Genomic DNA, 25,025 nt, shown 5'->3' with positions numbered 1-25,025 from the left:
AATCAGCTCCTGGAACCCCTGTCTCATCTGTGGCCTTGCCCTTAGGTGCCCAGAGCCCTGGTCAATCTTGTGGACTTCATGAACCCCACTGTCATGCGGCAGGTGTTCTTGGGGAACCCAGACAAGTGCCCAGTGCAGCAGGCCAGGTAGGCCGGTGTTCTGCCCTAGGGGGGCAAGGCCCCTTCCCCCCACGGTGTGGCTCACACGCAGCAGTGATCCCTCGGGGTCTTCATGTCTTGTCCATCCATGTGTCCAAGCTGTTAGAAAAGGGTCAGGGAAGGAAAAGAATTTGCAAGGTGAACAGACACAGTGGCTGTGACAGTGATGGGTTCAGGCGCAGCTGAGATTGAGGACTGCGCAGGATGAGACAGGAGTTTTGATCTGGTGTACGCAGGGCCGCTGTGAGCTCACGTCACCTTGACAGCGCCTAACAGCAGCAAGAGCAACAACAAGTCACGGAAGTGGGAACCATGGCCTCCTCACCTCTTGCCAGGAAACCTTTTCTATGGTCCTGGGAAAGCCAGCGAGTGGGGTCAAGCTGGGACAAAGGCAAGTGTCTGGGAGAGAATGTAATCCAGACTGTGAAAAGGTCACCGCAGAGTGTATGTGGTCAAAGTGAATCTGAAAGCCAGAGAATGTACCCAGAAATGAAACAGAAAGTGCAGACGTGCAGTTGCCTTTATAAGGAAGAAGGGAATCAGGGAGAGGGGACCCCCAAGGGAACTTCAATTAGGCATGCTCTGTTCTTCAGCTGTGTGGCAGATGCACAGCTGTGTGTTTTAATACATGCAATCACACACACACACACACACACACATCAATATATGTGTCTTTTTACATATGTATACACAGTATTATCAAGTACTTTTTTCCAGAATGCACCAGCCTGTGCCCAGAATGCTTCCACTCTCTCTTATCTAGTATATGGTATCTATTTCATTGGTAGGAACTATTTCATAGCAAAACCCAAGTGGCACACAGGTGTTAATGAGGAAGGAGACATGGGTGTGGACTAAGAAAGCGTCTGAGAATATGAGAGTCAAAATCTCTGCAATACCAGCGCTGATGCCCCACGATGCATTTTAACTTTGATTAAAGGTTAACTCTCCACTGCCGGCATTCATTTACTCAGCATAATCTGCGGCAGGCCCAGAGTCTATACAGCTCCTGCTCTCTTTCTGTGAGGGAGTACTCACTCGTTATACCAGGTTTCTCCCACTGAACTTTACCTTATAAGTACATCAGGCCAGAAATCTATCTTTCCCATTGTGTTCAGCCTCACAGCACCCATGCTCCTACACCAGGCTGGGCTAGGGAATCAGAGAGCTGCGCCCCATGCAGTGAAAGACAGGCGCACACAGAGCCCAGGCCCCCACGATGATGCCAGGAGCTTTAGCTCTGGGTTCTCCTGTCTCCCGTTTGTGCAGTGCTCTGTGTAACTGCGTGCTGAGCCCTCGGGAGGGCTCCCAGGAGCTGGCCAGGTTGGAGGTCATCACCCAAGCCTACCAGGTGAGACCTCCTCTTCCCACCACTCACGCAGCACACAGCCTGGAGCTCCCTGGGGAAGGCCCATAGGCAAGGGGGGGGGACACCTGCTCTGGGGTTCTGGGGAGGGGGCCGCCTTCAAGCTGGGTCAGTCGTTCCAATGGAGTTCAGGTGGCAAAACCTACATGGCCCTGCTGCCCTTGGCAACTTAACCTGGCATTAGGCCTGAAAAGGACAGTAGTACTGGCTCCCTCAAAACACTGCTTTTCTCTCTCCCCTTGCACCTCTACCCGCGTCTTTGGTCCCAGAAATGTACACACAGAAGGACCACCAAGAGGGAGGGTGCAGAACCACTTGCTGGGGGCTCCTCTGCAGCCTCTTGCCAGGGTTTTTGTTCCCTGCTGAACTTCCTGGCTGGCCCCCAGAGCCCACAGTCCACTTCAAACCCAAGCAAAATGTGACCCAACCTGCTTCCAATTGACAGGAAAGAAAGTTGTGTTCTCAAGGGAAGGGTGCAGTGAGCCTGTCTGAGGTGATAGGGGCTGCCACCATTCTGCCCACCACCCTGTCTCCGGGGGCTTGGCCCACCCAGAGTCTGTGCTGAAGGCATCTTGTGTGTCCCCAGAACAGCATGCGTGAGCTGGTGGAGTCGGGCCGCTATGACACTCAGGAGGACTTCTCTGTGGTTCTACAGCCGTTCTTCCGCCATGTCCAGGTCCCGGTCCTGGAGGTACGCTCCTTGCCTGCTCTGTGTGGTACCCCCGGGAAAGCCTCTCAGGGAGCAAACATGAAGTGTTTGCATATGACTGGGACAAAGGGAGAAAGCTAAAGGGAGCAATGTTGTGAGAGCAGCATCCCTGGAGACAACTCGAAGGGGGAGGCTCCCACTGACTGAGGTCTGCCATCACTGGACCAAGCACCTACTACGTGCCAACCACTGTGCTCCCCACACACTGAATCTTCACAGTCACCTTTTTAAAATGAGTAGTATCATCATCCTGCAACAGAGACTCAGAGATGTGAAGGATCTTTCTTAAAGTCATATATTAAGTGTTAAGGGATGGCTAGAGAGCATGTTTGGTAAAAGCAGAGGGCCAGTGAAAAGAAAGGAACCACTCAGTGAGATGAATTCGTAAAAGCCACAACAACGGACTTGCACAGGCCAGCCATCAGAAAGACAGTTCTGGACCAGGGAACATTTTGTTCTGTTTTACATAAGTTCCCCCTAAGTCAGAGTCAGCCTGAGGGCGGTAATAACCTAAAGGCATAGCTCCAAATGACTGGCTTTCTGCCCACATTCGCGTTCTCTGCGCATGGCTCTGCAGTTACAAAGGAGGGTCCTGTGACTTTTCTGCTGCAGCCTGACCCTGCCTTCCGCCTGATGTGTCCTCTCCAGAGAAGAGGTCTGAGTGGACCGGGTGAGGGCTGAATTCTGTCTGCCAGGACCTCTGTGCTGAGGGCCTCTCCTCACTCATCTCACGGGAAGGAGAGAAGCTTTGTGCACTGGAGCTCAGCCAGTCAGAAGTGGCTAGAGTCAGGCGGCACTCGGCGCCCCCCCCCCCCCCCACCGGTGTCAGCCGCATCAGGGCTTTCCCTCTGGCTCCGCCTGGATTCTCATGCCCCACCCTCAAGTCCACAAGGACCAGCTGGCCAAGTTTTGTGAAGTGGCTTTCTCAAGCTGTCTGGCCAGTGTTCCTCAGAGACAAGGATCTCAATCACTCACCTCTGCCATAAGCTAGGGCAATAGGTACCTAGCCAAAAAGAATCACTTCCACTGAGAAATTCCAAATCGTTGCCACCCTCTGAGGCTGTAAATCTTTCTAGGGGGAGACTGGTCATTCTTCTGTAGGGCGCTTGGTGGATTTGAACCACTGGCCTTTGATTAGCAGCCAAATACATAATGTACTGGGCCACCAGTCCTCCTAGTAGGTCTCTGGGGGATGCAAATGGTTTGTGTTTTACTCCTTACCTTAAAGTGAGCCACTTTGAATCCACCCAGTGGCACTGTAAGTAAGCCCTGGTTAGATGCTTCACCAACAGCCAAGAACCCCCCCGTGGGGCTGTTCCACTCTGATTATGGTGTTGTCCTGAGTGGAAGCAACTTAATGGCAATGGCTTCTGGGGTTTTGTTTTATTCAGAGAACACTCTGTGAAGGTACTAAAATATAAATAGGGTGCGTTTTGAGGAAGTCCTGGTGGCATGGTGGCTTAAACACTAGGATGCTAAAGTAGAAGGATGGGCAATCTCTTCCTCATTCGATTGTACACGACAACAACCTGAAGGTCTACAGTTCAAATCCACCAGCTGCTCCCAAGAGAGGGATCTGTCAGTATGCTTCTATAATGCTGTGGAAACTTCACAGGGCAATGCTGCTGTGCTTAAATAAAGGGAACTGTGTACCAGGAAGGGGGTGGGGCCTGCATGTCAGGGAGGCTTTCTGCTGCAGGATGGCCCTGATCCGCATCTAGAGGCAAGCACACTCTGGAGACTAAAGACTCCAAGTGCTTCCACATTGAATGGTCAGTCCCAGAGGCCAGGCCAAACTGGACCCTCTAGACCAATAGGATCTTGAGGAAATGTGTTTCTCTCCTTCAGGGTGGGAGCCCAGATACATCCTTCTTCGCCCCGGACTGCATCCATCCAAGCCAGAAATTCCACTCTCAACTCTCCAGGGCCCTTTGGGTCAATATGGTAAAGTTACGGGGTGTCCTTGGTTCACTGCGCTTTCACTGAGGGTACAGCATCAGCTTCCCCTAACCCTGTAGAATGGAGCGTCATTCTGGGTCTCCCTTTGGAAGCAAGGCACAGAGGATGGAAGGCAGGCCAGCCTGCAGAAGTCTGTTGAATTTGAAATACGGGGTCCTTCAGACTTTGCTCAGCTCAGGCTCAATTCTTCCATCTCCTCTGCAGCTGTAAGGAAGGGCGCCCTCCACTGCATTGGAGGAAGAAACCTTCCATTTCCTCATCTTTCCTATGTGCCATCTCTATGAGGCAGTTGAAGCCATGCTATCTCATTTAAACCTCTCAGCAGGCCTCCAAGAGAAATATTCACAGTTTATGAGGAAGCTGATTCCTAGAGAAGCCAAGAGACCTGCCCAGTGTCCCACAGTTAGCAAGTAACAGAGCCAGGAGTAGAAGCCAGACTTCCAGAAATCAAATTGCTAGCTCTACTCACTGCAGTGGGCTGCTGTGGGCTGGTCAGCTCAGAGAAAACAAATCATTACACCTGTTTCTTCCTTTCCTTCCCCATCAGCTTCAGCCACTAGGAAATAAAACGGAGAGTCTGGACCTGGCAGCAGACATACCTCTGTCCTGCCCCACTCAGGTAACAAGGGGGGACCTGCCGATGTGCTTCCACCTTGCCTCGTCCCTTCATCTCCTCCCATGCTCCACGCTGACCAGCTTTCCCCATGCACCTGTGAACCAATGCCAGTGATGAGGAGCGAAAAGGGGCCTCAGACGCTGGAAGAGGGCACAGAAGTGGTTCGTTCTTTTGCAATGAGGGAAGAAACTGGGAGAGGACAGAATGAGAGATGTGGACTCTCGAGAAAGGGACTCAAGAATCCAGAAGGGCGAGAAGGCTCCTTTTAGCAGTGGCATTCGAGGCATGTGGGAAAAGTCTGACCGCAGGTCGGAGGGATAGTGAGGAGTCAGCTGGACTCAGAAGTGGTGCTTAGAGACCCTGGAGCCTGGCTTGGGGATTTTCCAGCAGAAAGAGGGTCAAAGGTGCGAACAGCCAAAGGGAGAGCCCAGAGCAGTGTGGAGGAGGAGCCCCTGGGCTGGCCTGGTGGAAACAGAGATAGAAATCAGCTCTTGGCTCCTTTTAAGGAAGAAAGTGTGAGTGGTTGATTGCTCAGCGGGATTCCAAACCTAGGAGTGGGGGGCAGATTTGAGTTGCCATGCCTTGAACTCCCTCTTCTCCGTCTTATCAATTGTTATATTTTTTTAATCAATTGTTTGTAACCCTTCCATGACCTAATTATTTTCTGCTTTGATTTTTCGTTCATACCATGTATTTTCCGTAAGGGAAGTGATATCAAGGGGAAGTTATTTTTAAGGTAGTATGGATTGTGCTATGAGTATGTGGGACACATATGTTCCAAGTGGACTCTGGTGGTGGGATTGATGGGATTCAGCTTCACACAGGTCTCTGCTAGGCCCCAGTATATACAACAACTGAGAGAGTAATTTCCCAAGAAACATAAGAAGCTGACAATGTTGGTGGATAATATATGCCCCAAGAATCACGAAAGAGCTAACAAAACAAGACCCAGAGAGCCCTGAGTGGCAATAATAGCAGAAAGTCCTGACTCACTCTAGGAGGCCTGGTTTCCCCTGGTGGGTCTAGCTGCCTCTCCTCTCCTGTCCTTTTGGCTGAAAAGTGGCCAAGGAATAAACCTCCAGGGCTCCTCAGAGAGTAGGGCCCCTCCCTCTCTGGTCCATGCTCCCGTCTTTTGCTTTCCCACTTTAACTTGAGGACCCACCATCAGCCTTTTCAGGACTCAATGGCACAGGAAGAAAGTGGGTGGTTTAGAAAGGTAGGGACAGCAGAGGGTTCAGTTGCTGATGTAAGTGCTTTGGTAAGAGGACTATTCAGATTATGTTACTACCAGGGCAACATGCCCTCCAGTCCAAGTGTTCTAGAGGCTCCAAAAGTACCAGAAGCAAACTCTTTAAATGTTGAGAGTTTGGACTGGTCAGAGAGTCCTAGGTGAGGGATTGGGACACCTGGGGAGTGGGGGCATTTGAGGGCTCAGAGCGGTGTCTACAAAGCATACTGTGGAGAAGTCTTTCAATATGTCAACAACTTCTATGGAAATCCCTCTCCAAAACCACAAAGTCTCCTATTAGATAGTAGAAGTAATAAGTATCCTCAGCAGGGAACTATAATTTGCTCTTTCTTAAAACAAAAACAAAACAAAACAACAACAAAAAAAATAAACAACCCAACCCCAAAACATTTATTAAGCATCATGTTGAAGCCTATACAATGGGTCAGAGAGATTCTTCTCACCATGGGCGTCAAGGTGCCCTCTGGGTCCCAGACCAAATGGGAAGTTCAGAAACAATGATCCACCATCCATAGCATCTCCAGCCACAGTTGCCTGGCTCCTCTCTTCTGGACAGAGATTGATTAAACCATCAGTGAGCAGAGGAGAGCTCCATCCTCCTGGAACTGGTAGAAGAGTCTGGGAGCTGTGGTTGCTAGGCAACCCTGGAGCCCATTCCAAAAGGGTCCATCTGTTGGCCAGCTCATTTTCATTGCACCAGGCATTCTGTGTTCCACAGGTCCCATCTGCTCCCTCCCGTGTGCCTTGGAGCTATATAAAAGCCCACCAGCATCTCAGTCTGAGCTAACAGGGGCCAGGCAGCATATATTTTAGTCCTAACTGTGTCTAAACATAGAGGCAAGAGGCAACAGGCAGGAACCAGAGGGGAAGGAGACTAAGGTGAAACAGTGAAGGGGCTTCTTCAGGCTTCTCCTTTCTCCTCCATTATCAGGGAAATGAAAATTACACTCTACTGTGTCAGATAGGGCAGGTTATTTTACAGCTAACTTTAAAAAAAAATTATTGTTAATTTCAATGAAAATTTACAGACTTTGGATTTCCATCCATTGATTATTGCACTTTTCTCCCCTTCCAACCCTCCCCCCTAGTACACTACCCTCTTGGAAAAGTAAAAGAAAAAGTCTTTCATTGTTTTACTATCCCTCCCCCCAGGTCCACTCCACTATGCAGCCTTGGCTCTGGACTCCTGTCATGACAAAAATACCTAATAACATATCTCTTTTAAACAGTTTTATCCCTCATCTGTTTCAATGCAGTATACATTATTGAACCCCTCTTTCTCAGTCTCCCCTCAACTCCGATGTCAGTCCTGTTTTACAACAGTGGCACCATGCAGTATTTGTCCTTTTGTGACTGAGATACTTCACTCAGCATAATGTCCTCCAGGGTCACCCATTTTGAATAATATTTCATGAGTTTCTTATTTTTCAATGCAGCATAGTATTCCATTGTGTAAATATACCACAGCTTCTCTATCCATTTGTTTGTTGATGGGCACTTAGGTTGTTTCCAGCTCCTTGCCATTGTGAACAAAGCCACGATAAACATGGGTGTGTAGAGCCAACTTTTGACCAGCCACTCTGAATGGTGACTGTTTTCCCCTCAGTGCCTTAATCCCCTCTCTGCCTACTCCTTCCCTAACCTGAGCATCTTGCTGGACCCTTGTTGCAGTTGTGTGCCATCAAAGCAGAACCTACCCATGGCCAACTCTCTGGTGGGTTTTCAGAGGTAGTAAATCACATGGAACATACTCGTTCCACAGAGATTGATCTGAACCAGGTGCTTTTGAAATTGCTGTGCAGTTTCTTACCACTAGCCTGCCAAGCTACCGAGCAACTTACTGGCTTCTTCTTGTTGTTATTATTATTGTTACTGTTGTTGTTATTAGGTCAAGTATAATTCATAGTGACCCTATGAACCACCGATCTGAACCCTGTCCTATCCCATGCCATCTTTATAATCTCTGACACACTCAAGCCCATTGCTGTAGTCACCATGTCGAACCACTTGGTTGAGGGTCTTACTCTCTTTTGCTACTCCTCTGCCTTCCCAAGCGTGATGTCCCCCTCCAAGGAATAACCTCTCCTAGCAACTTGCTCAAAGAATGTGAGGTGAAGCTTCATCATCCAAGGAGCAACTGGCTGTAACTTCTCCAAGACGTATTTGTTTGTTCTTTTGGCAGTCCATGGAATATATAATGTGCTGGTCTCAAACATCACAGTTCTAAGGCAACAATTCCTCTTTCTGTCATTGTTGCCTCTTGTTTCTTTTAATGATCCTTCTTCTGTCTCTTAACCTCCAAAACATTCCAGCATTCATGTCTCAGTCATTCTCTCTCTCTCTCTCTCTCTCTCTCTCTCTCTCCCTCCCTCCCTTCCTCCCTTCCTCTCTCTCTCTCTCTCCACATTCCAGTGGACTGCACATGGCAGATCCTGAGGATGGTGCAGGACAGGGCAAGGTCCATATCTATTGCCCATGAGGTCACTATGAGTCATGGTCAACTTGATGGCACCTACAACAAAGGTTTCCTGTTAGATATCTTTGCACTTCCCAATGTGCCTCTTCATTTCTTTTTTCTAGAACTCCAGGCTAAAGGCAGAGTAAATGTACTGTCAGAGAGAGAGTAGCAACAAGTGAGGAGTGAAAGAGATTAAGGAGAGAGGGAGACTGAGATAATATCATATACTGTTTTATCATGAGAAGAAGCAAAAGGGGTAGCCAACAAATAGCCTGCAATAAAATCCCAAGTTTTCCCCCTTACTCTTATTTGAGTCTCTAGCAAGGTTTCTACTTTTTTTTAAAAAAAAAATTATTTTAATTGTGATTCTAACAAAAGTTTACAGAAAAGTTGTATTTTCATTCATTCATTGTTGCATTTTTCTCCCTCCCTGTTCTCACACCCTCCCGCAGTTAACTTTTTTATTTTCATTCATTCATTGTTACACATTTTCCTCTCTGCCCCCCTTCCCCAGTTCACCTTTCTCTTTGTAAAAAAAGGGGAAAATATTATTTCGTTGTTCTAATTATCTTTAGATCTGTCTGACTCCACCATTATGTCAAAGTCAACAAATGTTCATTCAGAAAGTCCTTTTCAGAGCAAAGAATGTCTAAATGAGAACAACATATTTATCTTCCCAAGTTCTCTGTCCCTGGCGTGTCCTTATTTCTGTCAATATAATCGTGGTTTTCACAGTTCTCCACATGTGAAACTTTAGGCCCTGTCTGATAGGATGCTTCCTAAGGCTCTTCCCATCTGCCTTTCCATTCCCACTGCCACCTCCTCGCTTCACATCCACAGTGCTTTATATGTTAATGGGTATCTAGCTCTACTTTCCCATCATGAAGCAACAAAGAATTGTTTAAACAGAATCTCAGTCAAAAGAAGCTTTGGCGTACTGTTGATACAATGCCCATTGGAACTGAGTTGCCTCCAATTCATGAGTTACAGAGTAGAACTCTCCAGACAGATTTCTGGACTGTAACAGAACAGACTTTTCCCATGTTACACCTTTCCATTAGCAGTCAAGCACCAACCATTGTACCATTGTCCCTCATTATAACTGTATCTATTGCACCCTCCTTCCTACAGCCTCACTCCAGTCTCTGCCTTTTTTAAAGTTCTGCTTATCAACTATCAAGTGACTGCATTTTAAGCAGGCTGTGAAATCAATGGTCATGGACCATGAACCCTAAGTTTTCATGGAATAGAAAGGCGTAAGAAGATTTCAGGGAGCTTCCATGTAGTGATGATTTTACTTTCCTCCCTCCTATGGCCAACATCCCACCCTATACAGACCCAACTCCTCTCCATACAAAACAATTGTCATTCTACAACCATGTATCATGGCCATGGCTTCTATTGGCTCATGGAGGCATGTCTCTGTCAACATGGCATCCTTTATTTAATTGCCACCAGGTCTGACTGTACATTCCTTGTTTGGTCCAGTCAACACAGCAGAAAAGGATCAATCTTTCAGTATAGAACTTTATAACTAATGATGTCACAAAGATTTATGTGACCTTTTCCCAAGAGGCACCAATTCACGTTGGGCGATTGTCTAGGAGTAGCCTCCCAAGGCAAACCAGGCCACCTTTGCACAGCTGTGACTATTGTGGACCTCCCCGTGCTGGCTTTCAATCTGCATCCCTTTCTACTTACTGACATAAGTCTAGTCAGTCACATTAAATGGACTCTCTGCCACATAATCTGCTTGACTCCAGGCCTTTAAACCACCCTGACTCATTCACATGCCACACAGTCACAGAAAACAAGCCCTGGCCAGCCTAGTCTGTTTCCTTGCCCCTGTCTGAGACCTGTCTCCTCTCACCTACTGTTTTTGTCTAGTTCCTTGTGGCCCCTCCCTGGCCTCTGGCTCCTCTGGCTCTGTCTCCCTCCCAGGTCCTCCAGCCCTTGGATCTGTGACCAGGCTCACTCCCCAGCGTGCCTCTGAGCACTCCACCAGGCCAGGGTTGTATTTGCCCTCTGGTTCTTGCTGGGCTGATCACTCTCAATAATCACTCAGCTGGCTCCAGCCCCCAGTCCCAAGTCCCAGTCAAAGCTCTCTTAAAGTGAGAGAAGAAGAGTTAGTGTGCATACTACACACTCATACACCATTGAGTCTCATCTTTGAGGGATCTGGGGGCTGTTCCTCAGCAATTACTGCACTTCTGGATACAATGTTCTCTGGTGCTTCTCTATCTTAACAGCTGCTCACATCTGGCTATCTTTGTGCTTCACTGGGGCCTCTGTGTTATAATCCCCTCTTCCTAGAACCCAATATAATCAATGTTCTGGATTTCCAAGATGATCAACTAACCAATATAAGTCAGTTTCCCAGGAAAGTAACACAAACCTGTTGATATTGTTGTTAAGTGTTACTTAGAGTTGAGTACAACCTGTAGCGACCCTATGAACACCATCTGTCCTGCCCTGCACCGTTGTTATCCTCATATCAGTACATGGCATTGAGGGCCCTGAGACAAGCCTGAGTTTCTCAGCAGACAGGTCACCATAGCCCTCCCCTGTCTGGCACTGCTGAAGATGGTCTAGGATAGACCTCCTTCCCTTGGCCCTGAGAGTGTTTCTCAGTGGAAGGGTGTTCCCCTGACCGTGTTTCAGGTAGGAATGCAGATACTCAAAGGAAAGAGATTTTTCTGCCGGGACCATGATTCATGTGGGTAGCTAAGAGCTTTGCACACATGGACTTTGTTTTTTGGGTGACTTCTGGGTTTCCCTTTTCCTCTCGTGTGAGAAATGAAAACAGGCGTCAGGCCCTGGCCCGGCTCTGCATTCACTCCTTGCTCTCAGGAATAGGGCCCTGCTCATTCTGGGCCTCAGTTGTTTTTGGTTGTGAAGTGGAGGTCCTGAAGAGTCAGAAGTTTCAGTGCAGATAGGAGCACATTTGTGTGAATGGGGTCAGGTGTAAGCCACAGGGTAGTAGCAAGGCCAGAATTAAAGAAAATACTCCCTTCTGAAAGTTATGAAATGGTACTTTTATAAAAAAAATCATTTATTTCTGTGAAAGTTTACATATAGTGGGTTTTTGTTCAATCATCCATAGACATTTTGTTTTTTAATATTCCATATAATCAGTTCATATAATTAATTAATAACAATATCTAATAAAACATTTTAGGTGTTCTGTAATCCCCATTTTTCTCAAGATTAGCCACAAGTTGTTATGATCCTCAAAGTCAAATGCCTTTGCATAGTGAACAAAACACAGATAGACATTCCTCTGGTACTCTGCTTTCTGCCAAGATCCATCTGACATAAGCTATAATATCCCTAGTGCTATGGCCTCTTCTAAACCCAGCCTGCAGTTCTCTGCTGATTTACTGTTTCAGTTATTTCTGGATTATTTTCAGCAGGATCTTGCTTGCGTGTATTATTAGTGATACTGTTCTATAATTTCCACCCTCTGTTGTGTCACCCATTTTTTTGAATGGAAATAAATCTAGATCTCTTTCAGTCAGTTGATCAGGTAGTTGTCCTCCAAATTTCTTGGCATAACGTGGTAATCACAACCAGGGCAGCATCTGTTTGCTGAAATATATCAATTGGTATTCCATATTCCATCAGTTCCTGGGACCTTGTTTTTGCCAGTTCTTTGAGAGCTTGAACTTCCTCCTCTCCAGAAGAGTTAATTGTACTCATGTAAAATCTGTACTTAGACCAGGAAGCAGTGGTCAGAACAGAAGAGGGAAACACTCCAGGGTTTAGGATCATGAAAGGGGTGCATCAGGGATGCATCTTATCTCCATACTTTTTCAATCTATATGCAGAACAGATTATTCAGGAGGCTAGACTTTATGAAGAGGAATGTGACATCAGGATTGGAGGAATATTCGTCAACAATCTGTGTTATCCAGATGACACAACCTTGTTTCCTGAAACTGAAAAGGACATGAGGCAAGTCAAGGACTGTGGTCTTTAATATAGACTGAAGAAAACAAAGATCCTCACCACTGGGCCAATTGGTAGCTTCATGATAGATAGAGAAGAGATTGAGATTGTTGATAACTTCAGTTTATTTGGATCCACAATCAACATTCTTGGTATTAGCAGTCAAGAAATCAAAAGAGGAATTGCATTGGTAAACTCTGCTGTCAAGCACCTCTCTAGAGTATTAAAGAGCAACAGGGTCAGTGTGGAGACTAAGGTGCACCTGATCCAGGCCATGGTCTTCACAATTACTTCTCATACATCTGAGAGCTGGATAGTGAATAAGGATAATAGAAGAAGGATCAATGCCTTTGAGTTGTGGTGCTGGAGAAGAGTGTTGAACATACTGTGGACTGCCGGGAGAACAGGTCTGTCCTGCAGAGTGTGAAACCAGGCTGCTCCCTGGAGACAAAGATTTTGAAGCTTCATCTCACATACTTTGGGCACATGGCCAGAAGGGATCACTTCTTTAAGAAGAACATCTGGCTTGGAAGGGTAGAAGGACAGCACAGGAGAAGAAGACCCAGGATGAGATGAACTGACTCAGTACTAGAGAAATGGGATTAGGTCTGTCAGAGATGATGCGATTGGCTCAGGATAGGGCACGGTTCAAAGCTAATACAGATAGGGTTGCTATGAATTGTAGGCAAATCGATGGCACCATAACAACAACAATAAAACATTTAATATATATTGCCTTTCCCTTCATCCAATTTATCTACGTATTTTGTTCCCCTCCTTTCTCAGCCCTCCAAGACAGATTCTGTGTGTAAGCCTTTCCTTAACTTTGGGATAGTTCTTTTTCTATAGGACGTCATCCTCATTAAAATAAAGCAAAAATACCCACCTCCTTGGCAGGTTCGGCCTGGAGCAGTCAGTTTTCAGCTCCTGAGTTTGATCTCTAAGAACCCGTCTTCAATATTCTGCCTCTTCCTTCATATTCCCACTTTATCCTGAAATTTTCAGTGCAGAGTCCTCTATCCACTGAAAATGTTTTGTGCAAGTGCTGACTGTCCTGGGTCCACCTTGATATTTCCTGATCTCTGTTGTATTCACTCACGCCCCCTCCTCCATCTCTCCTTTGTCCACTTTCTTCTTTTTCAATTAACTCATCACCCGAATATGGATGAACTTGGATTCTCAACAGGGCTTGCATGAAAATCCAAATATTTAATAGGTGAGCAAGGAGTAAAAGGGATGTTTCATGAAAAAGGGAGAAAAAAAAATGACCAAAAATGTATGACACCAACCTGAAGGCCTCAGACAAAGGGAGGTAGAAATAATAGATGTTCAAAATATATTAGTAATCACACTAATTGTTGGAAAAGGGAGGGATGCCAAAACAGAACTTCCTTGCCAGAGGAATTCTAAAGGAAACAAAGTGGATCATTCTGAGGATTAGGGAGATGAGCACTTGCTCAAGCAGAAATGAACAGTTAGAACCGTGTTTAGGACGTGTTCTCAACCTTCTTAGGGCCTTGTGGGGGGGGGGGGAGGGTACTTGCTTGAGGGCATGTATATGCAAAACTCAAGCCAAACACTTACACAACTCCTTTATGGAATGAATGAAATTCTTTATACAGTCATCATTTCTGTTTAAATGCAAAAGTGTTGACTTACAGGACAGGGCAGGGTTCAGATCACAGGGTCACTCACTATGAGTGGCAGTTGACTGCATGTAACAACAATAACAACAGCTAAGGGGCAGAATAGGGAGCTCCAGTGGCCTAGTGGGTAAGGAGTTTTCTGCCAATCCAAAGACAGGTGGTTCAAATCCACCAGGTGCTCCACGGAAGAAAGGTGGAAAGTGTCCTCCTGTGTGATTTACAGCCTCTGAAAACCCACTAACTAGAGGGTCAGCTATGAGTCAGTGCTGACTCAGTGGTAATGAGGGAGGGAGGACAGAATTGTTAGGTCTGCCCTACGTTCCTACAGTGCTGTTAGATAACCTGTGCTTTCTTTTTTTCCCTCTTAGGATGAACCCTTCCTGAGGACCCTCCAGAACAGCAACTACACCTACTCCACCACGCCCGATCCTGAGGTAGTGATCTCCCTTCAACACCAGCCATTTCCACCTGCCAGTGATTTAGTTTATGCGTTTATGCAGGCATATATGTGTGTGTGTGTGTGTGTGTGTGTGTATATCTTGCATACTTGGAGCTAGAATGTACAGGAAAGTTCCCAAACCACAAAGCCCAGGGATTGTCTTAACATGTCCACAGTGCTCACCTGATGTCAGCAGCCAACTGGAGGAAATGCCCATGGACCAGCTTTCTTTGACCTTTGCAGTCATGTTCTCACAAACGTCATCTCATTAGGCAGCTGAGCCTTTCGGGAAAGGGTACGAGGGAGCAGTGGGGCATGACACGCCATCCACTTCCTGTCAGGTGGAAGCCATGTGGAAAGGAATCCTCACTTCATGGTTTGGGAGCAATGGGAAACACACTTACCTAGGAGCATACCCAGGGCTTGTTTATTTCAAACCAATTTTTCTCGCTTTGTGGTATCCCAGAGGATCCAAAGCCTAGGCTTTAGGGTCTTCAGAGGACTCTTGGCTACTCCACAGTGGCCTCGAGGGATGCTGGACCACACCAGGTCTCACAATACAGAATGGTCCCTCAAGGTCCACTCACCACAGCAGAACTCAGTCACTGGTGTCAGTGGGGTTCTGTGGTGTCTCCAGTCTTGTGTTAGGGGCTGCAGACCATTTAGAAGTATCAGACATGGGCCTTCCCTTAGGAAGTTAAAGATAATTCCACAACAGCTGACTGAGCACCTACCACGTGCCAAGCACTATTCCATGAGAATAAAGCAGTAAGCCACACCGATGAACCTTATGGCCTTATAATCTAGTGGGGAGATGTTGTTTTTGCTGTTACTGTACAAAGTAGAGTCAGAACTGACCCATAGCTGACCTCCTGGTGGATTCCCAGAGACTGTTAATCACACGGGAGGAAATTGCCCATCCTTCTCCCTCAGAGCAGCTGGTGGCCTCAAACCGCCTTCAGGATTGCAACACAGCTTCTAGTGGGGAGATACAGCCAGAAAATCATTAGATAAATGAAAATGGTGAGGATGATCTGAAGACAGTGATGAGAAAGAGTAAGGAGGAGAATGTGGTAGCTTCACATTAATTGTGCAGACCAGGCTCCTCAGGAGGTGAGCGTGGAGCTGAAATCCGCATGATGAAAAGGCATTAGCCATCTGCAGAGCACAAGGACAGAGTCCCAGACCAAAGGGCCAGGGAGCACAAAGGTCCAGAGTGAGGCTGAGTTATGTGTATTTGAGGAAGAGAAAGAAGTTCAGTGTGGTGGAGCATGGGGATGAGGCGAAGAGTGGGGGAGATGAGATCAGAGGCATGGGCAGGAGCCAGATCGCTCAGAGCCTGAATATCTCACAGAGAAGGCCTAGCGAGGTCGAGAGAGGTAGGAAGCCATTGCAGGCGATCTCTCTGACTGCTGTGTGACCAGAGGCTTAGAAGCCAGAAGGCGTGATTGAGGAAAGACCTTTCATGATCCAGATCAAAGAGGGAGGCTAACCTGTATGAAATTCACGGAGAGCCGATGCTGAGCTGTGGAGGATGAACAATAACGGAAGTTTGGTGGTGGGAGAAGTGAGAATACACAGTTATAGTCAGACAGAAGGTGAGAGCAGAGATAAGACTGTAGACTCCAAGGTTATAAATGAATGGGATGGAGTAAGGAAGGGAACCATCGTGAGTATAGCTACAGAAGCAGAGAAAAGGCACAGCTCTGAGGGTTGACAGAAGCCAGAAGGTCACCCGCATAAGGGAGGGAGAGGCGCTTATTGGGAAGGGGAGTGGGCGTGGGGCTCAGTGGTTAGTGAAGAGCCAGTTGATGAAGGGCCTCAGAAGCCAACATTGGAAGAGAACTTCCACTGGAGAATAACCGGGGGGTGGGGGGTGGGGGTGGGTAGGTGTTTAAGCAATAAAAGCAAAGTCATGGAGTCTCTGAGTGGCACAACTGTTAAACGTTCGGTCCACAATAGCTGTGCAGGCCAAAAGCTGGCATTAGCTGTGCAGGTCCAAAGGCTGGCAGTTCAAACCCACCCAGAAGGGCCTCAGAAGATAAACCTACATACAGATCTACTTCTAAAACCTATGGAATGGCTCCACTCTCCACACGTGGCAGCAACATGAGTAGGAATTTATTAAATGGCAACTAACAACAATAACATCAACCAGATGGGGAAAGAAAAGTCAGGGTGCAAACCATTGGGGCCAGCTGGCCTAGCAGCAGAGTGCAGGAAGGCTGGTGAGAAGACAGCTTCATAGCCTCTCTGGATTTGCTCCAAAAGCCCCTGTAATTGAAATGTCAGATCTGTTCCATCAATCATGTATGTGTCTGTGTTCACACCGGCACCTTCAGTTAGGGACTGCACGCTGAACCCTTTGAACTGCCCAGGGGCCCTTATGTATGCATGCGTGTACTTCACAGCTATTCATCAGATGCTATCACGGAGCAAGTGCCATGATAAGCACTGGGTATATGATGGTGAGGAAAAGTGGATCTGGGACTGTTCTGTCTGGCTACTTGGAGGCTCGTTTATCTTTGATTTTGATATTCTCATTGCTGTTGAGACAGAACCAACTCAGAGTTGATCCTCCACTGGATTTCCGAGGCTGTCAATCAGACAGGAGGAGATTGCGCATCTTTCTCCAGAAGAACTGCTGCTGGTGGAGTCAAAGTACCAGAGGCAGGCTCAGCCCTTGCTTTAGCAGCGCAGCTCACTGTGGACTATGCTACAAGAGCTTCTGACGTTAGATGAGTTAAAAACTCGGACTTGAGAAGTTTCTAGGAGTCCCTAGGTGATAAAATTACTTAGGATGCCTCAGAGAGCTGGACAATGACCAAAGATGACAGAAGAGAAATGAATGCCTTTGAGTTGTGGTGCCTGAGAAGGGTACTGGCCACATTATGGACTGTCAAGAGAATGAACGGGTTTACCCTAGAGAGGGTGAAAGAAACCAGGCTGTTCCTTAGAGGCAAGGAGTTTGAAGCTCTGTCTCACATACTTTGGGCACATGGCCAGGAGGGACTGGTCAGTGAAGAAGGACATCATGCTTGGAAGGGTGGAGGGACAGCACAGGAGAGGGAGACCCAGAATGAGATGAATTGACACAGTAATTGGGGTAATGGAGGAAGGTGTGTCAGAGACAGTGAAATTGGCTCCGGGCGAGTTGCAGGTGATTTGATGACACATTAACAACACAACAACAATAGATGGTACAAACAATTAATGAGGACAGCTCAGTGAAAAGCTGGAGGTTCAAAGTCACCAAGATGTTCTTTGGAAGACCGGGTAACACTAATTCTGGGCAGCAGTGGAATCTGCCATTGGAAACAATGTGAGATCACAGTCCTACTTTGAAACACATGGTGTCATTGTGGGTTGAGGTCCACTCAATATAGCAGCTAGTTAGGGGATTTTTTTTTTTAATTTTTTTCTTTTTTAGTACCTTTGCTACTTAGGATAATAGAAGGAGAATTGATGCCTTTGAGCTGTGGTGCTGGAGAAAAAAGAGAGTGTTGAATATACCATGGACTGCTAGGAGAACAAACAGGTTCAACCTGGAGAGGGTGAAGCCAGGCTGCTCCTTGGAGGCAAGGATTCTGAAGCGTCATCTGATGTACTCTGGACATGTTGCAAGGAGGAACCAGTCCTTGGAGAGGGACGTCATGCTTGGGAGGATGGAGTGACACCTCAAGAGAGGAAGACACTGGATGAGATGGATTGACTCAGTGATGGGGTAGTGGGGGTAGGTGTGTCAGAGACAATAAGGTTGGCTCAGGATAGAACAGGGTTCAGAGCTGTTGCACATAGGGTCACTATGAGTCACAAGCAACTCCATGGAACATAACAACAATTCAGGAAGGTGAAGGGTGAATAAAAGAGGGGGAGGACCTTAACAAGACAAACTGACACAATAGGCTGGAGCCTATCAGACATGGAGGGATGATGCAGGGTAAGTCAGATCTGTTCACAGAGTTGCTATGAATCATAGTCAACTTGATGGCACCGAGCAACAACAACAGCTACTTGAAGCCGACTCAAGACAGGCAGCAACATCATTATATGGGAGATAGTTAGAAATGCAGAGTCCAGGGCTCTGATCCAGCCCTATTGAGTCAGAATCTGCAATTTTAACCCGGTCTTCAGGGGTTGTAATGCATTCATTCCCTTGTGACTGTGGGACTTGCCCAAACTCCAGCCTGTGAAAGTGATTGTATGTAGAAAGTGCTTGTCCTTGGCTCACCAACTGCCTGAGCTGTTTCTAAAGTACTCAAGGCTATCTAACTTAATTTAAAAGTCACATTTCCCCTGGGTATTTGTCATCTGCACACAAGCACGTTCTTGATCTCAATAGATGTTCAAAACAGAAGAAGAGATCCACCAGTGTGACAAATGGCACATTCCCTGGGAAGACACAAACCTGCAACAGGATAAGTGAATTATATTTAAAAAGAGTTTCCTTTTTGGTTCTTTGTGAAATGGATGTTTTCACAAAGCTTGTCTTCGTGATCATATGATTAAGTAGATGAGAGGAGTTTCCCAAGGCTTCTGGCAATGAAGCCTAAGAGGATTAGTAACTGGTCAACACCTACTTGTGAAGCCCTGCACCCTCAACAAGATGAATTGACACAGTGGCTACAAAAATGGGTTTAAGTACAGAAAAGACTGTGAAGACGGTGCAGGCCCAGGCAGCGTTTTGTTCTGTTGTGCGCAGGGCTGGTAGGAATCAGAGCCCCTGTGACAGCAATTAACAGCAGCTGCCCGCACTGGGCTTCGTCCCGCAGGCCCTCCTGAAATGCTCATCTAGTTTGTACTCTGAGAAAGAGCTTTTTCTCCCCTTCTCTTTCTGGTCATAGCTATGCTATCCATTATCAAGCTAGAGAATCTGACTGGTGGGACCCAGCATTGTGGACATTTATTTATGCACATCTGAGGAATTGGTACCTCTGACATCAAATATGTAAAAGAGATATCTGGCCATAGAGAACATATGCAGAAACCAGAAACTTTGCAATTTGTGAACATTTCATGCTGCTTTCCTAAAAATAGTGTAACTAATTATGGTTGGGCCCTAGTGTTATAATTAGTACCAATTAGCTTTATGTTAAACACCACCACCAAAAAACCATCCAGAACTTCCAAACTTTGTGTTCCGTCAGGGAAACACCTGTAGTATGACGCCATGGTCTTGCCTCTTGCTTTAAGGTAGCTTCTGGCTCCATGCGATGGTGTAGCTAACTCAGAATTGGAGAGGGTCTTAGTCCACCTACAACTAATAGTTCTTAGCTTCACACGTGCCGATGAGCAATCTATTTCTAGATCCCACCAAAAATTCCGTGGATAATTCAGGCTGAAGTTCGTCTCCCTCTACAATGAGTGTTGGACTTTGTATCCTTTCTCCTTGATCTAGAACTGGGGCAGTGACTTCCTGTGTGCGGGGTGGAATCCCTCCAACAGTGTTCCTACCTCAGGTGAGTGAAACATCACTACCATCTCCAGTCAAGAGCCTTTCTAAGTGTCAGGTCACAGGGAGGCCTTACAAGCACATCCTAGGGCTTTAAGCAGGTCTTGCCGATTTCATGACCATGTGCAGCCCCCAAGATGGCAGCCATGGTAAGGATCCCCTACTAAGAGGCCAAAGTCTGTCAATCAAATTGAATCACATTTTTATTTTTATGTAGACCTAATTCCAGGCCTGGCATCCTTCTTGCCCAGTGAGAGGGGTACAGTCATGGAATGGGGTCTTACCTCTCTTCCTACATGACCCCTGTAACTAGACTTTTCCTTTAGATGATTGGCTTCTCTCAGGATGAACAATAGTCATAGTCTGTTACCTTCACTGGCTTGCTTACTCTAAAAGAATCCAGAAGAAGCCAATTTGCTAAGCCATAGAAAGAGAAATGAAATGGCAACCTGAGAAGCAGAGCAGAGTCAAACTCCTGAAAAAGCTCACGTTTGAAAAAGGAAGACCCCTAACCATCTATCTTCTTTCCCGTCTCCCCTAGTCCATGAGCTCCAACCAGCAGACATCAAAGTGGTGGCCGCCCTTGGTGACGCGTTAACTGTGAGTATTGAGCCTTGAGCCAAGATTCACCCCTCGGAGCACAGCCAGCACCTGCAGAATCTGTGCTTCTGGAGCACTGGCCCCGCTTTCACGCATTTAGTCAACTTTTAGGGAAGGCTGACCACTATCAGGCACTGAAGTGGAGCCAAGCAGCCATGAGGCACCACCCAGTTATTCCATCTTGGCAATAAAGAAAAAAATAACCTCAATTCACTGCCATCAAGTCGATTCTGACTCATGTGACTTCCTTATAAAGTTTCCAAAGCTTTTGATACTAAGGTCAGAAGACCATCCATCTTTCTCCTGAGGAGTCCCTAGTGGTTTCCAACCATCAGAGACCCTCAATTTTATTGGAAATAGCATATCAGCACCATGTAGACTGTGCCATCAGAGCTCCTTCATCCTTCCTCAGTCCAGCTCAAAAGCTACCTATTGTTGTTGTTGTTGATTGCCTTCGAGTCGAGCACAACTCATAGTGACCCTATGAACAAAAGGCCTGCAGCCCCTTTACAACTATTGACATTTATCAAAGTTCATAGAGTTTCTGGAGGCATGTTATTTAGGAAGCGGATACCACTTCTGCTAGGTCTTCTTAATGTCCAGACAGAAACCATTTCACCTTCTCCACTGTTTCCAGGTACTCCGTGTACGGTCGTAGCCCTATCCAAGTCTTACAACCTTTATCTGGGAACTCATATCTAGGCTTATTCACTGCCAACACTCTTCATTCTATTTAATAATGCTTATTTTCAGAGCACCACTCCTGATTATAGCACAATCCCACTAAAAGTATTAAATTACCCAACTATTCCTTTATTGTGTACAAGACACCTTGTGAGCAATTCTGAGGGCAAAGAAGTATGGCCCACAGTCATGACCCATTAAAAAATATGTTCAGATGGGGGAGCAAAAAACTTACACAGAAAAAGACACTGTATCATATAAATGACTGCTGGTTTTGTGGTGGTTATGAACTGTCAAATTGGAACCAATCCATAGCTGACCCTCCAGCAAATTTTGAAAGGTAGCAAATACCATGGGAGATTGCCCATTTTTCTTTTGCCATGTGAGTGACTATAGGACTTTAGAAATGGGGTATTCACTTACAGTATAGGCCACTACAGGGCTTTAAAAATAGAGTATTCATTTCTGTGAAAACAGTACCCTCAAATGGGTGTGAATGCATTTTTGTTTTGAAATAAGTGTAGAGAAAGCTGTGGAAGGATTCCCACCAGCCTATCAATCATGAATTAGCTCTGATGGTGTTTGGCAAAGAGGAAATATAGACTCAGGGGTGGGGGCAAGATTTAAGGTGGACAGATTATAAATTTTAAAAAAATCTTTGTATTACTGGTGAACATGTAACATGGTGACCATATTAACATATGCTAAATGTCTGAAGGGCAATTTTTGAAAGAAAACATTTAGAGATCATTTTATCATGGAAGTAAGAACTGGCAAGAGTCTAAGGTAATGAATCAGAGCTTTCAGAGACTAGCAAAGAGGCAGTTGAGCACTGCAGGGCGGATGGAGTGGGTGAGGATGGGGGCAGGCTCGGCCAGGGCCTCATGCTTCAGAAATGGTGATTAGATCGATAGACTTGGTTTGTGTGGACTAAAAAGGGGGAAGAAAGTATAGCCCGCCCGGCTCTAATGCTTCCTGATGTTGGTGAAGCTAAAGGAAACCCACTGAGTGGAAGGAGGTGTGAAGAAAGGTATGCTCAAAATAAGGAGGTTTGTCCCCTTGTAGGTGAGAATGGAACTGACTAGAGACCTTGAGGTCAGGTGGAAGACCAGACTATCAGCCTTAATGGGGAAATGAGGGCCCTGCAGGAATACGGTGATGAATATGGTAATCTCATGCATTACTGAAAAAAACAAACAAGTCTGTCTTGGAGGAACAGCAACCAGGGTGCTCCTTGGAGACTAAGATGATGAAATCCCATCTCACATACTGTGTGTGTGTTGTCAGAAGGGGCCAGTCCTTGGAAAAAGACCTCATGCTTGGAAAGGTGGTTGGTGAGAGAAGGAGATGAAGAGACTGGAACGGTGGGGCTACAGCGTGGTGGAGATCCTGAGAATGGTGCAGGAGAGGGCAAGGCTCATGGGGTCACAATGAGCCACAGAACAGCAGGAATATGGCAAAGGGAGAAACATAAAGAGGGGGGTGCTCGAGGATTAGGGAGGCGGAGTCAGCAGTGCCTGACCACTGGCTGCGTGTGGGGGACTGTGAATATGTCAATGACTGAGAGTCATTAAGTCATTAAGGATCTGACAAAGACAAATAGAGGTTCCACAGCAGTGTAAGAAAACCCCAAACCCTCAAGCTGTTCTTCAGGTCCAGAAATTTCCTTCTGTCTTTCACAGACAGCAGTGGGTGCCCGGCCAAGCAACTCCAGTGACCTGCTCCTTCCCTGGAGGGGACTTTCCTGGAGGTAAGGATGTTTCTGATTTCTTTTCTGTTGATGACGCTCCCCAAAAGGGCACGGTGGTGCGTCTCCCTTTCATCCGCTCCAGAGAGGGGATGGGGTCCCCATAGGTCAATGTTGAGATGCTCTGATGGCCACATTAGTCCCACAGTTGATGGGAAGGATGCCCCAGTGGCATAGTAGTTAAGGGTGGTTTAACAAACGTGTTTTCTCTTCTCCAGCATCGGAGGGGATGGGATCTTGGATACCCATACTACACTGCCCAGTAAGTAGCAATATAATGAAAACTGTTGTTCTTATTAAGTGCCGTAAAGTCAAGTATGACTCACAGTGACCTTATAAACAACAGATCTGAACCCTATCCTGTCCTGTGCCTTCTTAATCATCTCATATATGTTATCCATTGCTGCAGCCCCTCCGAATCCATCTCATTGAGGGTCTCCCTCTCTTACACTGACCCTCTACCTTTCCAAGCATATCCTTTTCCAAAGAATAGCCTCTCCTAACAATATGTACAAAGTATGTGGGATGAAGCTTCACCATCCTTGTCTCTAAGGAGCATTCAATAGCCAAACAACTCTCTAGTGAGGGCAGACCTTCCTTGTAGAGGAAGGGAGACTCCAAGGAGGGAAGTGAGCCAGCCCTGCAATGGTCCAAAACTTCATGTTCACCCCTGTGCCCCCACAGTGCATGCCCACCTCAGTTCCCGGGGAACCCCTGCTGCCTCTCACCTGTGTTCTCTACCTCTTCCCTTTTTTAAAGACATCCTGAAGAAGTTCAACCCTCGCATCCTTGGATTCTCTACTGGTACCCAGGAGGAGACAGCAGGACTGAACGCGGCCACAGAAGGAGCCAGAGCTCGGTGAGGAGATGGGGGCACAGGACGAAGAGCGGAGGGCGCAGAGCGGAGATCAGGATGGGAGGAGGGAGCCTGGTCGTGTGAGGAGCACTCCGTGCATGCCTGGTCTGATGCAGAGCCTTTCATGTGGGTTTTCTCATGCAGAGCACACAGGCTGTGTCTTATCTGTGCTACACTCATCCATGTGTTAACAATACTCTATCATCGTGTGTACACACAGGCTGTTCATTAATAACACAGCCAACCCATCAGGAAAGTCAACAGCACGTAGAAATCAATGTCCACCCTCACACAACAGTTTCATGGTGAGAAATCGATGTCCACTCTGACGTCACTGGCAGACATCTCTCTTGGCTCCTCCCCCTTCACTGATGCTGGTCCAGCTCTCAGTCAGCAGCCTCTGGTAGTTGGGGACAGTGATTCTCGAAGGAGAGCTGCTTTGGGGGCATCACCTATTGGGTTATACCTTCAGGTGGGGTTTCAGCAGCTGCCTGGGTCTGCACGTAGCTGCAGCCACAGCCCAAAGCACTCTATTCATTCTTCCCACTCCTCTCAGATCCGTTTGCTCAGCAAATGCTGACTTCAGCTTCTCCCAGCCTCTGCTGCTGTCTTTCCTGGCTCTGACTTCTTCTGGGCACAGGGTTCCTACTGCTTTGGCTGCAGTGCCTTCAGATGGATGGATATTCAGTCCCTTCTCCCCATGATTAGTGGGGAGCAGGTGTGTTCATCAGCAAACTATTTCTATGTCCCAAAGGACATAGATAAAGGAGAATTGATGCCTTTGAGCTGTGGTGCTAGAGAAGAATATTGAATATTGACTATGCCATGGACTGCTAGAAGAACAAACAAGATTAACCTGGAGAGGGTGAAACCAGACTGCTCATTGGAGGCAAGGATTCTGAAGCTTCGTCTGACATACTTTAGACATGTAGACATGTTGCAAAGAGGGACCAGCCATTGGAGAGGAATGTCATGCTTGGGAAGGTGGAGGAACAGCACAGGAGAGGAAGACCCTCGATGAGATGGATTGATTCAGTGACTGGGGTAATGGTGGTAGGTGTGTCAGAGACAAAAAGGTTGGCTCAGGATAGAGCAGGATTCAGAGTTGTTGTACATCGGGTTGCTATGAGTTGCAAGT

At 46.8% G+C, this 25,025-nt stretch overlaps 1 protein-coding gene across 1 annotated transcript in view; it reads left to right on the top strand.

The window, feature by feature from the left end:
* PLB1 (phospholipase B1) overlaps window positions 1–25,025 on the top strand; it is a 194,642-nt gene that overhangs the window by 134,623 nt on the left and 34,994 nt on the right. The window contains exons 37-47 of the mRNA XM_006880687.1: window positions 46–146; window positions 1,428–1,509; window positions 2,111–2,215; window positions 4,082–4,177; window positions 4,740–4,811; window positions 14,478–14,543; window positions 19,947–20,007; window positions 20,542–20,600; window positions 22,967–23,034; window positions 23,250–23,293; window positions 23,791–23,890. Coding sequence (XP_006880749.1) covers window positions 46–146; window positions 1,428–1,509; window positions 2,111–2,215; window positions 4,082–4,177; window positions 4,740–4,811; window positions 14,478–14,543; window positions 19,947–20,007; window positions 20,542–20,600; window positions 22,967–23,034; window positions 23,250–23,293; window positions 23,791–23,890 — 854 coding nt within the window. The remainder of the gene's footprint in view (window positions 1–45; window positions 147–1,427; window positions 1,510–2,110; window positions 2,216–4,081; window positions 4,178–4,739; window positions 4,812–14,477; window positions 14,544–19,946; window positions 20,008–20,541; window positions 20,601–22,966; window positions 23,035–23,249; window positions 23,294–23,790; window positions 23,891–25,025) is intronic.

Source organism: Elephantulus edwardii, unplaced genomic scaffold (genome assembly GCF_000299155.1).
Source record: "Elephantulus edwardii isolate Elephantulus edwardi_28Jun2011 unplaced genomic scaffold, EleEdw1.0 scaffold00009, whole genome shotgun sequence".
NCBI lineage: Eukaryota > Metazoa > Chordata > Mammalia > Macroscelidea > Macroscelididae > Elephantulus > Elephantulus edwardii.
This window is presented reverse-complemented; position numbering and strand designations above follow the sequence as displayed.